Source organism: Lissotriton vulgaris, chromosome 8, assembly GCF_964263255.1.
Source record: "Lissotriton vulgaris chromosome 8, aLisVul1.2, whole genome shotgun sequence".
NCBI lineage: Eukaryota > Metazoa > Chordata > Amphibia > Caudata > Salamandridae > Lissotriton > Lissotriton vulgaris.
In genome coordinates this window covers 361,278,874-361,297,280 of record NC_141696.1, presented here as the reverse complement: position 1 = coordinate 361,297,280, position 18,407 = coordinate 361,278,874, and the positions used below count along the sequence as shown (strand labels likewise).

Genomic DNA, 18,407 nt, shown 5'->3' with positions numbered 1-18,407 from the left:
AATAATTAGACGGAGATTAATTTGGTCCAGCCATCCCAAAATTGGAAGTCTCACATAGACTTTGCCTTCAACAGATCTGACCTGGAACTCAATTTTTGTAACCATGTGCCCCACTACATCGTTTTTTTTCACCTGAAACCCTCCAAGATTTAAGACCTTGGGTGACAAACATATGTATGGCCACTCGTGCACAGCAATGCTGCTAGTTATCATTATGTATAAAGAAACTGAGTCAACCATAAGTTGAACAAATTTGCCTCTGAAATTCGCTTTTGGTCTAATCAGTCTCCTGAGTATGTATTTGAATCATCAGCACACCGAATTCCATCTTCTTTCTCATACAAGTCAAAGATAACTTTATTTCGGTCGGAGACTATAAAAGTGCAGATAAAATACATACAAATGGCACAGTAAAATAGAATAAATAAAAGTGCAATCATGCAAGTTTAAAAGATTAAACTGAATAGTTATACATCTCACTGCCGCTGCCTCTTCTTTCCTCTTATATAACCACAACTTTGGGATTTCCTTTGCACACCCGTGCAAAGTGACCTCTGTGTCCACACTTCCAGCAGTCTTTTCCAACTGCAAAGCATCCCTTACAATCTGCATTGTGAAAGTTACTTCCAAAACTGGAACATGTTTGTTTACTAGAATTGTGAAGAGTTCATGTCTTATTCAGTGGGCTGAGATTTGTGTATGCCAACACTTCTGTTGCTTCAGCCTTTTCTACAAATGTGACTTCGCCAGTTCCACTCCCCCTCTTTTCCATTTTCTTCATCCAGAACTCTAATTGTTCCACAACATTTGCTATTTCTGTAGCATCTTTTAATGCTGTTTTTTTGGTGCCCATAACCTCTTCTACATTCTTTTGCTTTTGTCCTGTACGATTAGTTGGTCCCGTGTTAATTTGTGAGCCCTTCTTCCAAAATGACATTTATTAGACAGTGCTCTTAGTCTCGATACAAATTCATCCACAGATTACCATTTATGGTTGTATATAAAACTTGAATCTGCTGATCACTACACTAGTGTCCCTGGCAAACCTCTTATCCAATCTCAATTTTGTTTCCTTTTAAACATCCGTGATTTTACCCCCATCCTGCTCCTTGGCAACAAGTAGGTATTTAAATACATGCTGCCCTTCTCGGTCTAGTGTTCTCAATAAAATTGCTCTCTTTCTCGATGGCCCGAAAACCCGGACCATTCAAAGCATCCAAGTAACTCAAATTTATCAATCCATTCTCCCCATTTAATTCGTAGAGATGTGGATTAAAAACATTGGTGGTGGCATTATGACAGAAGACGATCTTGGATCAATTATTACTGAAAGAGTTAAATATTCTTATGTATCCGTTGCCTTCCCAAGGCTTATTCTTTTCACAGTACAGTATGTAGTCCTTTATTTATATGGCCCTTTTTGTCTAAGGCACAATCCTTTGACAGTTTCTAATGATTTTACAAGCACAACTTGAGCTTTTAAGTGCTACCACAATATCTATGCCCCTTTCCTTCCAAGTGTTCGTTCTTTCACCGCTTCTAATAACATGGAATGGGCAATCAGGCAAACAGGCAGTCAAAGGCAGGCATGAAGAGTGCAGGTGAGGATGGGGCATGAACTGAATTGTACAGTATGAGGTGTGAATATCTTTGTATGTGTTGCGTTAGCAATTGTCCGATTGTCTTAACGGGACCGCAATGTGTATCACGGAGAGACTCCCTGGGCGATGGGAGTGCAAGTCTTTACCGCACGCTGGCGTGTTCCAATGTGTGTGTGCTTGTCCTAATCTTATGTAATGGAGGGGGCCACACTACACGCTGTGACACATTCCAAAGCAAGCACTGATGCCTTTTCTCATTTCGAATCACATTTCAAACAGGAAATGACGAACTCGCACGCCGAACTTCAAAACTGTCATTCAAAATGAATGGAGGCAGCAATTTAACGCGGAAAGCTTTTCATGAGCACACAGGGTTTTCAATTCAAGTAGGAAGCAGAAATACCTTGAGATCTAAGTCATGAGGCAGCAGGCCACGTTGAACAAGTGAAACACAGGTTCTTTGGATCACAGGGCGTTTTAGAGGCTGAACTGGAAGATTGTCACCAAAATGTTGTAGTAAATCTCACTAAGACATCTGTTTCTTCTCAGATAGGGTTATTCCAAGTAAAACAACCTCACGCAGTCCTTCCCAATCTGTCAACTACTTCAACTGAATCTGTGTGAAATTCCTGCGTGGAACCAGCATTCACATTTCTAAAATTACATATCTACTATTCTTGAACTGGAAGCTACCCCAACTCAACCTAAAACAGAGCACATATGAAGGGCGGCAACATTTTTTACTCACAATATAGATCGTTTTTTGATGAGAACACACTAATGAGGAATTGTGATGTGTTACCCTGTTACAATGTCTGGCATGTTGAGTGAAACATGCACTTCAAACACCAGCAGTAGTTTGTCAGTTGATTCCCCAATGCTCTACTGCAACTTCACCGCAGTGTTCTAATGAACAACTACAGTGTCAACATTCTGTTATGATACACATGTGTTATGCCTTAACTCCATCTTGATGAAATCACAGCTGAAAAACTGAAAGCATTTCCTACAGGGTATGGTCACAGAAATTATGATTGGTGCTCTAGTAAGTTTAAATCAGGACCAAACTTCTGTGTGTTCTCAAACACATTCATTCAAGTCAGTAAACCATTCTAACATGTAGAGTGAAACGTACTTCCAACACCAGAACCAGTCTGCCAATTAAATCTCAAGCGATCAACTGCAGCGTCACCACAGAGGTCCAATGAACAACCAGACCGCAACATTTTGTATTTAAGACAAAAGTAGGGCACCCCTGAACTTCAATTTGTTGCTAAAGGCGCTGCTGAAATTAAAGCCTTGCCTGATAAGCAGACGGAAGTAAATAAGCATTTACATGTTAATGCCGGTATGAAACAAGTGGGACAGAAATTTGAGGCAGAAATGGGAATTAAGCAATTTTGTGCATTATGTATTTTTAAAAGGGGATTAAAATAGTTGAAGGGGGAGATGTCTGAATATGTACAGCATCACCTTTCCACATCTGTTTATTTATCCCATCCATCTTCTCAGTCGCTTACCAGCTCCCTGATTTTAACGTAATAAAAATGTTGGTAGACAAAATTTGTGCAGAGCAGGGCTTGAACGCCCCAACAAGGTTGGCCATGAGCAGAGACGAGCTGGGAAGAGGGCCTAAGGCCGGGCCTCAATCTCACTGTACATGGTATAAGGGTTGTTCAAAATAGAACAGATCTTCTTTCACTACTATAAAGTACATAACTTAAGTGTGCCAGTTTATAAATGAGTGAATGCATTTTGATATCTGTCATTAAAGCAATATTAAATCCATGGTTCATATCTAAAAAACTGAACGCAGGAGGCTCTGGTCAGAAGTAGAATCCTCTCCATTATTATTAAATACAACAGTATACTAAAATTAATGGTATTTTAATGGGCATAAAGAGTTAAAGCTAAACCCCCAAAGAGCAGCAGTGCATCCACCAAACAAACAGTAAGGCTTGTGTAGGAGGCAGGCTTCGTACATGGTGCTCACTTATTTAAGTGTAGCAGCCTGCACTAATCCAGACAACGCTTATGGTGATTTTAGTGGTCTTAGACAACCTTAGAAAGCTCTGGTAGATGGGGAGAGCAGCCTTTAGGCTTAATCCAGAAAAAGTGTAAAGCACTTTGTTTTACCAGTACTAATCATATTGTGTAGGTTAAGTGAAAAAGAACCACACAGCGTATTTATAAAAATATGTATTTATTAAAGAAACTCACTAACACATTGCAATATCTCCTACCCGAAGATATAATTACAATGCACACAATGCTTTAGTAAAGGAACACATAAGGGCTGCACAATACACAGTGGTCTCCAGGGGAGACCAAACCATATACTAATAAAGTGGAATGCGAACCACGACCTAAGTCAAGACTGGACCCAGAAGAAGTAGAAAAGCTGGAACCCAAGGTACCACCCAAGGTAAGGACCCAGAAACCCCACGGAGGCCGTGTGCAGAGTGGGAACATGGCTGTGTGCTCAATACAAGTCAATGGGTAAGGAATGGTTGAGTTTTTAAGAAGGACCCTTCCCAGAGGACCCTGAAGAAACTCAGTGGAAGATGGAAGAATTGACAGTCACCCTACCTGTGGATACCACAGGATCCAGAATACCTACACCAGGGAAGCCTGGCGTCGGAAACCGCTGTAGACCACAATGGAGGATTTCAGTGAAGATGCTGCTGGCAAAGATGGTGAAAGAGTCCGGTGGAACCCAGAGGTGGATTCAAGATAAAAGGTACCTGTAAGCAGAGGGGACAGAGTCTACGCCACTCACGAGAGACCAGGAGGCATGGGAGATGAATGCCCACCGTTGTCGGAGATGCAGGAGACTTGACGGCATCCTTTGAGCTGCAGCTGTGCGGATCAGGCGATGCTGGGAAAGACCAGGAGCCATTCATGTGCAGTCCCACTTCGGATGTCAAAAAGGGGGTTAGTGTCCGTCAAGGGATCCAACAAGCCTTGGCAACGGCAACCAAAAATGTATGCGAAAAAGGTGCAGTGTCGGGACCAGCAAGGTCCAAGGGACTCAACACCGGCAGGTAAATCAGAGCAGCCCCCAGCAAGAAGGGGAGCCCACTGGAGCTAAAGAAGAACCTCATGAGGACCCATGTGCAAAAGGCATGGAGTCGCAAGAGGACCTCGAGCAGTCACTAAAAGATGAAGGCCCACGGAGCAGAGGATGCAGTGCAGGCGAAGATCTTGGTGGTAAGAGAAGCTCGAGAATAGAGATTCTTGGAGCCCGAACATCTCTGGTAAGGAGAGTCAACAGGCCTTGCCAACAGCAAGTCGACACAGTGCACAGGGGTACTGCTCCAGCGGTTCTGATGAGGGATATTGGCTTCAAACTTGCTGTGTAGACACCACTGCAGGCCACGAGGGAGTTCCAGAACCACCACCTTTGTTGCTGAACCTTTTGGAGTCCGTAGAAGCCTAGGAACAGCAGACTGGTCAGTTTCTTGCGGTGCCTGCAGATGAAGCGAAGAGACTCCTTCGCTTCAAGTGAGATTTCTTCGGGTGTCTTGGACGTCAACAGACCTTGTGAAGAACCTGTATGGAGCACAGGCGCAGAAAACTGGCAGGATGATGAGACCAGGAGCAGCAGGAGTCTTCCCAGTTGCAGTCTCGGTTCCAAAAGGGAAGTCGAATGAAGTCCAAAGTGCCCAGACAGTTGAAGATGAAGTGATTTCGGATCTGAATCTTGCCCCACAGCAAATCAAAGGAACTATTCACAGGTAAGCCCTTAAGTACCCTAAGGAAAGGGTTGGGACGTTTCCTGAGTCCATCCCACAGGAGGGGCTGGACAGTGGGGAGGATACTCCCATGTCCTTAGTCCAGTTTTGCGCAAGAGCGGAAGCCAACGGCTCCCTGAACTGGTTCCAACTGGAGTATGCAAGGAGGGCACCAAATGTGCCCTTTAAAGTAATCTAGAGGTGCTGGCAAGCGCCCCCACCCTGGCCCAATATACTAAGACCTGTCTGGGAGGTGGTCACACCTCCCTGTGACAGGAAACCTATTGTCCTACCTTCCCCTGCTCGAGCTTGGCTCAGCAGCAGGAGGGCAGAATCAGATCTCTGGTTGGCAGCAGCCATAGTTTACTATCCGGGTCTAGAAGACTGGTACCAGGAAAACTGAGGGCCTTCTGGAGGAGCTTTACAGAGCATGGAGTCATACCTCAAACACCGTTTAAGGCGTGGAGTACGATACCAACATGTTTGATATCAAACAAAACAGGGCTTGTTACAGCCAGTTTAGAGTTAGCCATTGTATAATGACGCATGGCCACTATGTATTGTCATGGCTAGTGCACTTACAACCCGGGAGAATGGACTCTGTGGATTGTAGGGGTGTCTTGCTCATGCAGGGGCACCCTCACATTTTTAATAATGCCTTAGGAGTGACTTATAGGTTTTACGTGCAGTGACCTCAGATATAAGGAAAAATATCTGTTGTAAGTGGTGCTAGCATCAGTTTACACAAGCTGTAATGGAAGGCCTGTAGTCACAATTTGGGTGGTCTCACATGGGTGGCATAATACATGCTTCAGCCCATGGGGGACCCCTGGTGTACCTATGCCCTGGGTACCTTAGTACCATATACTAGGGACTTACAAGGGTACATCAGTAGCCAATCTGGGGGGTACATAAATACTAACTATGTCCAATGTAGGGAAGAAGTACAGGGACTGGAGTCCTGATTAGCAGGATCCCAGTCAGACTAGTCAGAAAAACAGAATGACACCAGCAAAAAGTGGGGGTGACCATGAAAGCAGATCCTACTTTCCTACAGCTTGTAATGACTGCCTGCACAGAACTCTATGACTTACCTCCTCTGGCAATACACTGCACCTATGCGAAAAAGCTAATGTGCTAAAGCTAACGTTTTGAAGTCCGTGCAAACAAACTTCAGGGTCATCTTGAAAACAAAGAACAATTAGACATAGGCAACATATGTAGTTTTGAAGCCACTCATGTGGAGGCTAAAAAGAAACACAGTGTTACTGCTCTATTAAATCTATAAGTGTGAAAAGACTTTTTAATTTTTGTTAAGTGACAATACTACCAGGAAAACCTACTCACTGTGTGCAGTAACTTGTTCTCCGTATTCAAACTATGGCCATATGTACAAATCCTTTTTGTGGTCTCAATCGGGCCGTTTAGCGGAATCGGCCTGTTATTGAAAGCACAAAGGCATTTTCAAATGTACAAACCCCTAACTGCGAATCAGTAACCTATTACCGGATCGCAATTTGGGTTTGCCAATCGGTATTTGAAAGAGGTGTATGCAGGGTGCCCCTTCCAACTACCGATTCACTTTGGTACGAACAAATGTTTGCGACCAAAGTACAGTTGCAAAACATTTGCACTTCCCACCAACTCAAAGTTGGGGATAAGCCATTCACAACTAGGAAGGGGTCCCAAAGGGACCACTTCTGATTTGAGAATGAATTTTTTAAAAAAAAATTTTAAGAGCAGGCAGTGGTCACACGAACCACTGCCTACTCTTAAAAAATGAAACAAACGTTTAATTGTTTTTGCTTTTTAAACGCATCGGTTGCATTAAAAAAAGAATATTGCTTCATTTAAAAGCAATCATAGACACGGTGGTCTGCTGACCCCAGAAGGCCACAATCCCTATGATTTTTGCAATTCCCAAGGGTTTGCAAACTGAGACCTACCTCAATAATATTTATGAGGTAGATCTATTTGCGACCAAGTGGGAATCGCAGAAAGAGTAAAACACACTTTTGTACACGATTGTCTGAGATTACCAAACATCGAATCGCAACAATTTGCCATTTGGTAATCGCAAACACCAAGCTTCGTACATATAGCCCTTAGTTCTCTACACTAAACCAGAATAGGCCTAGAGTGCCTCACCAGTGGTGACCCCAAAGTAGCAATGTGTAAAACTGGCATTCTCGAAATTCAGTGAGATCACAGCAGTGTCTAGTTCCTGAGGTGTCACTTACTGGATACAATAATTATTAGAATATTTGTCCTGTTGTCCCTCAGATCCTTAGGCCCTAGAGAAAAGGCTTCACAAAAGCCAACAGAAGTCCATTACGATCAATAAAGCACAGCTGAGAGCTCTTTAAGAACATCGTGTGGAACTATTGTTGACAATATGATGCCAAGAACCATGGCAACTTGCATACTCTTATTCATTGGGTAATCCAACTGAACAGACTTAAGAATCACTTTTGTTTCTGAAACAACACATTGGTAAACAGTATTCTATATTTTTTAAAGTTGTTTAATCAACAAGGGAGGTAATGGCAATCAGCTAACATTAGCCTACGAAAAAACATGTTTCAGATTCCGAAGGCAGCGAGGCAAAAGGTAATAGGTCCTGGCTCATCACACTATACAGTGGGGTTTGGTACCAACAATTGTGAAAGCCTATCTGTACCACTTTGTCCTTGGCCTATATAATTAATTTTTCCCCAAATAACTTACTTGAGCTGCTGAAGCCAAGGAATGATGCGCTTCATATCATCATTGATAGACTTCTCAATGTCATCAAGTGTTGGCTGATCTGGAAAAATATCAGTTGTCATTTATTTTATAAACCATTAGGCTCCAATATTATAAAACAATAAGACTATATTGGGTCAAAACAGTTCCCAAAACAGAATCTCAGCATACAATGAACTGAATTAGGCAGATACTCCTGTCCACATTCGAGTAGTACATTCTCAATTTAATACACATATTTATGTATGTATGTTGAATTTATTAAGCGCAACAAACACCCCACAGGTACCCTGGCGCTGCAGTACGTGATTTAGAGGTTTAGAGGTAGAGATTTATAATTTGGGAAACACAGATTTGTAATTTGGTAAATACATTTAAGTTAGTGTAGTCAACTGACCTCTTTAATTAACAGTAAATGTGCCCAGCTGTTAAGATTTATAAAGATAGGCCTCCATGTGTCAAAATGACAAAACATCGTAAATATGCAGAGAATTTAGAGAAGAATCTAGTTGTAACAACGCTTGGCCAATTCTATTCTAAAAATAAATCAGGTGGGCCTCAGGTAACAATAAAACTTTGACCCTATGTAGCTTCCTTGATTTGAGGGGTAGCTGAAGACCCAATGTTCTAGAACAGCAATCATACAACGTAGGTAAAACCTATAATAATGTTGGCTGATTTAAGGCAAAAGTGCAGAAAACGTCTTCCATATATATTAAAGGGAATAGTGCTCATGCCGCCATAAGCAGAATCAGACAAAGGACCAACTAATAGATACGTTTCAAAAAGAACAAACATTTGCAATGCAACAGGTCTCGCATTCACATGAGTTTGAGCTATTGGCATTGTAAATGACAATGCTTTTTATTTCTGTTTTGAGTTTTAAACCGTGAATTGCCATTTACAATCCTAATTGCTTAAACTCTCGTACATGTGAGACCTATTGTTTTGCAAATACTTGTCTAAACCTACTTTGGACGCTGTTCCCTCGCTGAGCCAATGATCTGTTCCTAGACCTAGAGGATGGAGACCAGATGCTGCTGATTATCTAGTGCCTGGAAAACCGCAACCACCTGTCCGAGGAGCTACTCACCCAACATCAGCAGTGAGGAGCTTCTGAGGCCCATTCGCCTCATCTAAAAAAAGTCCCATTGATCTGCATTTATTTGTCCCTACTGAAATCCTTTATGTGCATGATACAGAATTAGCCTATTCCCTCTTGTATGGCGCAGCGTTGCTTTCTAGCTACGTTTGCACTGTATACATTCAAAAACATAAATATGTACAGTTCGACATTGAAGAAAAATGAAGAGTAAAAGCCACCGGAAAACAGTAAGATGTTAAAAGTTAAGTGAATAAAATGAGCATAGAAAAAGCATGAGTGACAAACATGAAAACTGTCAGAAAGAGAGAGCAACAGAGCGAGGTCAGGCACAAAACAGTTGCAACAGTAAAGCTGGAAACTAGGAGGGATTCAGTGAAAGAAAAAATAGAGAGAAAATGGGCATAACATGGGAGGAAAAAGAGCTGGGAGGCCAGAGTGGAGTTAGGGTACATATGTAGTTTCTGGGTAGAATAAAGGTGTGACAGGCAGGAGCTATGGAGACTGAAGAGAAGGGCAGAAACAGAAGAACAATAGACCAAGAAAAAGAAACGAAATAGGCGCAGATCGAAAGAAGGACTTGGAAGATGAGCAGTATCTAATGGGATATTTTCTACACGAAAAATGAGTTCACTCGGTTTTAACGTAGCAATGTGAGCTATGTGCCTGAAGGAATGGCCATCCTACGCCTCTACAAGAGGTACTTTGAGTACATATCCAATCACACACTTTTCTCTTCCACACATGAGCATAGCTGTTAGTGAATCTCGACACTTTCAGGAGCAGAGTTTTGAGAGAATCCATGCTTTTTGCAGAAGTAATATTTGGAGTATTATTTTCAACATGATCCGGATATAGGCACTGGAATTAGGGGTGCAGGTGGAGCTGCAGCACCCCAAAATACCTATGCTGGAGTTCAGAACGTAATTGAGCAATAAAGATGTATTTAAAATGTATTTTTATCTAGTTTCATTTGTGTCTGTTCAGTTAATACCGATTACTTGATGCAAATGCACGCACACACACTGCAGACAGCCACCGCACGCGCACACATACACAGCAGACAGGCACTGCAAACACACACTGCAGACAGGCACCATACACATACAGCAATGGCATACCATCTAACACGCCCTACAGCTCTGAGCCTCCGGTTTGCCCTGGGTCATTCCCCGAAGAGCTTTTCAGAAAAATGCAATAGCTCGGAGAGCTGCACCTCTGGCAACGGCACCAGGGCAGGTGCCTCGGTCAGGACAAGAACCTGCTTGGCCATCGTCCCTGCACCGTAACGGCACGGCACCATTAGCTCCACGGCAACCTGAGTCACATACCTAAGGAGAGCAGCCTTGACTCCACCCACACAGTCATCAGGAATAACAATCTCCGCGCACCTACTAAAAACAAATGTTTTCATCTGTAACGTATGTGGTGTGCAAAGCGCTGCAATACCTACATATCGATCTTGGCCTAAATAAAAACAAGAGAGAACAAATCCGTACACTGGGCCAGAAAGACCAACGGGGGAAGGGATGGAAGTGAGGGGGGACGGTGTTAGGGGGGAAACAGACGGCGGCAGCGGGAGGGGGGGGTGTCTGTATGTGTGCATGCGTCTCTCTGTGTGAGCGCTCGTGTGTGCGTGCGTGCGTGTGTCTCTCTGTGTGAGTGCGTGTGCGAAGCGAAAGCAGGGGGGTGTGGCTGTGTGTGTTGGAGGCTTTCAAGGGAGACAGGAGATGGTGAACACGCACGCGACCTGATCCGATTACGACATGCTTCGCATGCCCATCTCCTCTCTCCTTGAAAGCAGACTCGCCGACTATAGGTCTCGCTGCGACATCGCGTCGCAGGTGCGAGACCTGAAAAAAAAAAGTCATCCCTAGGCTACAGGAAATCCCACTTCCAATTACTGGACACCAAGCAAATGTAAATTCGACCCAGTTCTGTGCACCTGCTTAAGCTCTTGTCAACATTACTGGTATTGCTCACAAAAAGAAAACATCCACAAAAAAGTATTCTTAAGCTTATTCCCCCACCAACCAATCCCAACTATCAGAGATACTGGAGTGTTTTAAGACAAAAAAATTAGCTCAGGACATTCAGTGAAAAGGTCCTGCACAAACTCCAAGGACTCTGTCTTGATCCCAGATATGGGTGCCTCCGTGTCATCAAAGAGCTCCTGGTCCCTCCTATTGCTTATTACCACAAAATACCTCTTGCACGGTATCCTCCAGATGAAATATAAAGTAGCAATGTAACAGTAAGATGCATCACAATAAAATATTGCATATACGTATGCATTTAACTTGACAACAGAAATTACAAATCAAGGGCTAGTGCTCTAGTGCTGACTCAGCACCATCTGAGCATAAACATGGATAAATCATAAACAAAGAATCAGAATACCACATGGACAATGGGTCCCGGAATCAGCAGGAAAATTACATAATGGCAAATGCAATGGATACTCACAATTCATATATGAAGAGTACACCACAGGAGGCCTTTGCACCATCTATGTACACTGCCTTTGCAGCCATCAAGAAGGCTAGAGAGAATAGCATTAATCTCATAGTTCACAAGCTGAATCTGCGCCCTGACCAACATTTTCCCAAGATTTTATTCATCTAGTACCAGAACTGCTGGTGTGAGGATCAGGGTATAGGCAGTGTGCAATTTCAGAAATCAACAGAAGGTAAACAAATCCACATTATATGGCACACATATATTTCCCCTGATTCAATTGATTTAAAGCCAATACCCCGACTGTGGGAAGCTGGCTCTGTATATACTATACCAAAAAGAGGTTTAGTGTGCACAGTGTAGAGCGAGTCCCCAAAGGTACTGCAGAGGTTCAAGAAGATAATACATTACTCTCACTTTAGTGGTAGCTCGGCTGAGCAGTTAGGCTTATCAGAGGGTAGTGTGAATGCATTTGGTGTACATACTCATACAAAGAAGGAACACACACTCAATGACGGACTCCAGGCCAATGTTTGTAGAAAAATATTACTTTAGTTATTTTTATTGCTAGGAACCAAGTTGAACTCAGTGACAGGTACGTAGTCTTTTCTGCAATATTTTCAAATTACTGGCAATAGGTTTGTATAGCATCAAACAATACTTTGCATGTGCATGAATTGCTTTTCAAAACAGAAAGAGATACTTTGTATTTAGGATCATACTTAGTACAATACAGTGAGACCAATGCAATCTTATGGGAAAAAGAAATGTGAGTAAACGTACTGGTAAGTCAACGGTTCTGAGTTTTAGTCTCCAGGGATTTTGGTCAACAATGGTCAAGGGTCGGACCGAGGTACGTAGAGCGCCACCAGCATGACTGGGGCGGCCGGATGCAGAGGTCACTGGGCCTAATGTTATCCTATGGAGGCTGGGAGCTCCTCAAAGAGGCACCAGTTACAGGTAAGTACCGGTCATTCAGGGACACAGGCTCGGTGGGTTAAGATCAGCACTGGAGGGGCCACCAAAGAGCACAGAGAAAGCAGCACAAGCGACACAGAGGCGGGTGGGTGCGGAGGGCAGAGGAGGCATCGGTGCGCTCCCGTTGACTCTAATGGAGATCCTCAGTTGGAGAAAACTACTGCAGGCTCGGTTCTGGAGGCTGGCTGAAGGAATCCCACAACTGGAGAGGGAAGTTGGATAGTCGGGGGTAATACCAGGACACAGTCGGTTGGGCACCCCAAGGGCAGGGGCTGCGGGTGTAGGGGTGTCTTTTGACATCTGGTTTTCTCACCAAAACCTGGTCACAGGGGGGTGGGGGAGACCCTTCAGGTAGAGGCTGCAGGCGTAAAGGGGAAGGACCGGATTGGCAGGAACCCAGGCACACTCAGTCAAATTGCTTCAGAGATCTAGCAAAAAGTGGGGAGGTTACTGCAAAAGATACCCACTCTCCTACACTGACCCTCTCCTTTATCCCTTTGTTTTGATCAGAATTTCTGTTTTGGCCCCTTCTTTCGAACCAAAGGGCAACAAAATAAGCCCACGTCCTTTTTGGTGATATGGTACTACATCCACAGTCTCTTTCTCTAGTAAAGTGCTTACTTATGGTTGAAGCTGCTCTCAATGATATTGAGAGAAATTTCTTGGTGGTAAACATGGAGGTGTAGATTTGAGTATCAGATAGTATCCATTGTGAACAACATTCACGACTTTCGTTACTTTCTGCAACTCTTCTAGATGGGTTATGATGCTTGCTACCATCAGAGTGACTAACATAAAGGGGGAAAGAAGAAGTCACATACTGGGGAGGTGACTTTCCAATGCCTCAGATGGCTGCTGCTCGCTCCATCCCTCCAAAGGCTTTCTCTGGTGGCGTGATCAACTTTGCTGGTGTTGCTGTTGTGTGACAGACCATTGAGCGGTTTTAAGCCTCTTAGGAGGGTGGAGACTGTCATATGGTCTTTAGTGCGTACCTTACTCAGTTTTTTCTCAAATCCTACATCATATTTCCATTTTCATCCTGTTCATTTATGCACTGGTGTATGAAAGTGGGTTTCTGTTGCAGTAACTACCCAACTTTTTGCCAGATTTCTGATGCACTTTGACTGAGTGTGCCCTTGGTCCCTGCAAATCATGTTCCCAGGGCCTGTGTCCTTTTCCCTGATCTGTACCATTGTTACCACAATTGGAACAACTCTTGCCTACCTGCAAGAGGTACCTATGCTACCAAGGGTAAGGTAGCCAGAGAACGGCCTCTAAGTGCTGCAGCATGTATTATGCCAGCCTCAGAGGCCTCTCACCACAAACATGCACCACTGCCATTGTAGCCTGCATGTTTTGATTCAGATAAAAGTGTTGAGCGGACATGGCACACATCCCTGTGTGCCATGCCTACCCAGTACTGCTTGAGGCCTATGCAAGTTACCCTTAATGCAGGGCCATTCATAAATATTATAAGTGCTCAGTAAAGCCATACCGAGTATATGGCGAGAAACTGGTTTCCTAGAACCATAATGTCTTTACTTAATCCTGAGATGTTTGGTATCAAATACATCAGAATAATAAACCTGCCCCGATTCCAGTCTCAGATTATTTCATGCACTCAGGGTTCCCTTTTACAGTAGGCCCCTGAACCAAGCCACTCACTGGAGGGTTCCTGACTGATGAACACCAGCCTGCCACCACGAGACACGTTTCTGGACCCCTGGGGTGGGAGCCTTGGCTCCCGGGGCCAAGAAACAACGCCGTTCCTAGGCAGAGGTGTTCACACCTCTCCCATGTCAGGAAGAACCCTCTGTGGCAGGGGAGCATCAAAGATCTTGCCGCCTTTGTAGCGAGACCTCCAGCTTCTCCTGCTATCAGGCATTAGAGGTAATGGGGTGTCCCAGTGATCCTCAGAACCTGGGTACTAAAGTTAAACAAGAATAATTGGTTCTGTCGGATGTTAGTCAATTTCTTTGCTATGTAATAAATATAATGATTCTTTATATACTTCACTCAGTCAGCTTATCTAGTATGATATAGAAGGACACACACTACAGTTCTCAATTTGAAAAAGTTCTTATTAAGGATATCATACACTTATCAATCAATTTGGGAAACGTGTCTGTCAGGGACAAAAAATGTCAGGCATACAATCACACACACGGTGAAATATTTAGTGACTAATAGTGACAGGTGATGACCATGCTACACATGAATAGGTGAAAATGACGTATTTACAATTATAGAATAATATAGAATTTCATCAATTCATTTTTGAAACATTGGTCACAACAAGCATATTATTTTCTTTTTCGAGTTGTGGCATTAAGATGGACGGATTGACAAAAGTAACGTCGACGTTTCGACCCTAGATGTTAGTGCAGAATTATTTGCATCTGGAGCGGGCCTTCATCAGGAAAGTGAGAAAGTGACAGCCTGAGGACTTTGGAAGCTAGAAGTTTCTTCAGTAACCGTTTGGGGATTCGGTGTCAGCCGACACCTTTTGTGTAGATATCCGGACAAGAGAGATTCTTGCGCAATTAATACAGGTTTTCTTCACTAGCCGGAGAAGAAATTAGAGGTATGTGCCGCCGGGGCGATCACTTATGTGAGCAATGGAGGGACGTCTGAATCAGTCTCTGCACGTCTCTCTTGCTATCAGAAGCAAGTCCCCTTCCTGTCTCCCCCCCTGTTTCTGCGGGAATACAGGTGGGAATAATTAGAATAGCCCAGAAGGGGTGCCCACTTCTGCCAACCCCACCCCTCAGGTAGGGGAGGCCTCAGGTAGGGGAGGGGAGGGGAGGGTAGGCCATTGGCTACTGACCTAGAGACCCCTAAAACACCCCCTAAATGCATTATTTAGGGGGCAGCCCTGAATCCAGAAGGGAGATTCCTGCAACCTATGAAGAAGAATGAACAGATGAAGTTGCACAGCAGAGGAAACAGTAGAGAAGATCTGATTTGGCCTCAGCCCTACTGGCCGGTCTGCAGTTTCCAGAGATCCTGCACCAAAAGTCGACTTTTTATGCAGCCAGTAATCTCCAGACCCCTAATTTTACCTCTGCCTTCTTTTGGGGTTCCACTGGACTCTGTGCACACTTGTAGTGACTGAGCTATTTTATGGTTCAATGGCTCGATTAATACCTTTGCCCACCACCATCTCAGTATATTTTGACTTGATATAGCGATGTGTAGGCCTGGGTAGTATGAATAAGCTACAAAGTAGGGCTTGATTATGCCTTCTCTGTTCCAGACTTTACCTTGCTTTGTGGTAGTGCTTACCTATTGGCTTTGGCATACTCTTATGCCGTCTTGCATACTAATTTCGCTCATTTACGGGTGTAGTGGCCTATGCTTAAGCGACTCCATTTTCTAAGCTGTCGCCATCTTCTGAGCCTTTCTAGGTGAGATGCCATGTTATGCTTTTCCCTTCTTTTCTGCACCTCATATGCTGGTAGAAACCAGTTCTTGTCGGAGGAATGTGCTCACTCTGTTCCGGAGTCATAACAGACTCTTGGCCAGCCGATGCTGTGGCCTTGGCGCGGAGTGGTACGGAATCTGATGGTAAAAGGGAGCGAGGCTCGCTAGAAGCTTCGCCTTACGTTTCCACTTGTACTGTAAAGGAATGACTGAGTTTAGATGATGGGTATTATCAGTTTGGAACACATGTTATATTTCAGCTAATGCAGTAAGAGTAGGGCACTTGAAAATTCCTCCTGTTCAGGTGCCTCAGGCGACTAAAGTGATCTCTATGAAACAGTACAGAATTCCTGGTGGGCATAATGAAATCAGTGCTACCATTCAAGGCTTGATGGATGCAGGGGTTGTGATTCCGATTACTACTGCATGGAACAATCCCGTATGGCCGGAGCGCAAATGTGAACATTCAGGGCGCATGAGTGTGGATTAATGCAAACTAAATAAACACACACCACCTTTGACTGTTGCCATCCCTGATACTGTTACGTTGATAGAGAGAATTCAGAAACATTCAGGGACTTGGTATGCAACTATTGAGTTTGAGTTTAAAATATTTCTTGAGCGCGCGTACACCAAGCGGTTTCATGGCGCTGTGAGGTACTACAATTCCTGAGGGACAGAAAAACGGGGTCACCTAAAGGGCAGTTAAGAAGGGAAGGCTTGGGTGAAGAGAAAGGTTTTGAGTGCCTTACGAAAGAGTGAGTACTGGGTGCAAGATCTCAAATGGGCCGGGAGGGAATTCCAAAATGGAGGAGCGATTGTAGAAAATTTGGAGCCGCCCCATTTTTTCCTTCTAAAACGGGGAACTGCGAGGAATTGTTGGGTAGATGAGCGTAGCTCCCTGGAAGGGACATAGGAATGAATTTCGGAAGTGATATAGGCAGGGGCTGACCCAGACCGGGTATTGAAGATGAGCGCAGCCCAGCTTACACTGGGCTCGTTCCTGTATAGGGAGCCAGTGTAGGGACTTGAGGAGGGGCGTGACATGGTGTGATTTGGGTAGGTTGAAAACCAGGCGGGCCGCCTGGTTCTGGACCAGCAGAAGACGTCTCACGATGTACGCAGGCATGCCACAATAAAGGGCATTACCATAGTCCAGGCGGGAAGTAACCATCGCCAGGACTATGAGTTTGAGTGCGGAGGGGGAGAAGAACTGAGAGACTTTACGGATGGTACGAAGGGGAAGAAACAATGAGGAAACTACAGAACTGATTTGGGAATGAAGAGAGAGTTGGTCATTGAGTTTGAATCCAAGGGTTTTTACAGAGGAAGATGGAGTGGGGGGGGGACCTAGGGAGGGGGGCCAGAAGCGAGAAGACCAAGGACTGGAGCAACCACCCATCAGCAACTCCGTTTTGTCGGGGTTTAGCTTCAGGTGGTTGTAATTCATCCAGTCTTGGATGAAGGTCATGACTGAGTGGAAATTGGATATTGACTCGGGGGAGGAAGAAAGGGAGAAAATGAGCTGGAGGTCATCCGCATAGTTGTAAACGGAGACCTCCCTCTGTTGAAGGGCAAAAATAAGTGGGGCGATGTATAAATTGAATAGCAGAGGGGAGAGGGAGGATCCCTGGGGTACCCCGCATTGAACTGCACGGAAATCAGCAGGATAATCACCCAATTGCACAGCTTGGGAGCGGTCGTGCAGGAAGGCGGACAGCCAGACCAGGGCCGAGCCCTCGATTCCCGCCACTCTGACACGGGACAGTAAGATGGTATGATCAACCGTGTCAAAGGCGGCGGAGAGATCGAGGAGGACCAAGGCCTGAGGTTGGTTGGTGTCCATGCCCTCTCTGAGATTGTCAAGACTACGGATTCCGTGGAGTGAGCGGGGCGGAACCCGGCCTGCCTTGGGGCCAATACATTGTTCATCTCCAGTGTGCTCAGTGTTCTGGTTACATGACGTTCCAGTACCTTCGCCAGAAATGGTAAGAGTGAAATGGGGCGATAGTTGATAGACAGCGAGGGGTCAGCACCAGGGTTTTTTAGAATGGGTAGAATAACGGCCGATTTAAGAGAAGAGATGACAATGCCCTGTGAAAGGGAGCTATTAAGAAAGGTGAGGGGTGGCAGAGCATAGGTAGAGTAGATTTGTTTAAGGATGTGTGCTGGACAAGGATCTAGAGGGGAACCAGATTTAACCAACGGCAGAAGAGATAGGAAGGAATCTTCTGTAAGAAGAGGGATGGATTTGAGGCGGGCTACAACTGGGGGACACTGGGGACTAACAAAGGAGGGGGTGGGAGGGGGATGTTTGTTTTAATAGCAGCTATTTTATCAAGAAAGAAGAAGTTGAGGGAATCACAG

At 44.5% G+C, this 18,407-nt stretch overlaps 1 protein-coding gene across 3 annotated transcripts in view; it reads right to left on the bottom strand.

Annotated features, from left to right (window-relative positions):
• The window catches only part of MED14 (mediator complex subunit 14), a 1,095,522-nt gene that overhangs the window by 659,998 nt on the left and 417,117 nt on the right, over positions 1 to 18,407 (bottom strand). For all 3 annotated transcript variants that reach the window (XM_086934128.1, XM_086934129.1, XM_086934130.1), the window contains exon 12: positions 8,063 to 8,141. In XM_086934128.1, the coding sequence (XP_086790254.1) occupies positions 8,063 to 8,141 (79 nt within the window). The remainder of the gene's footprint in view (positions 1 to 8,062; positions 8,142 to 18,407) is intronic.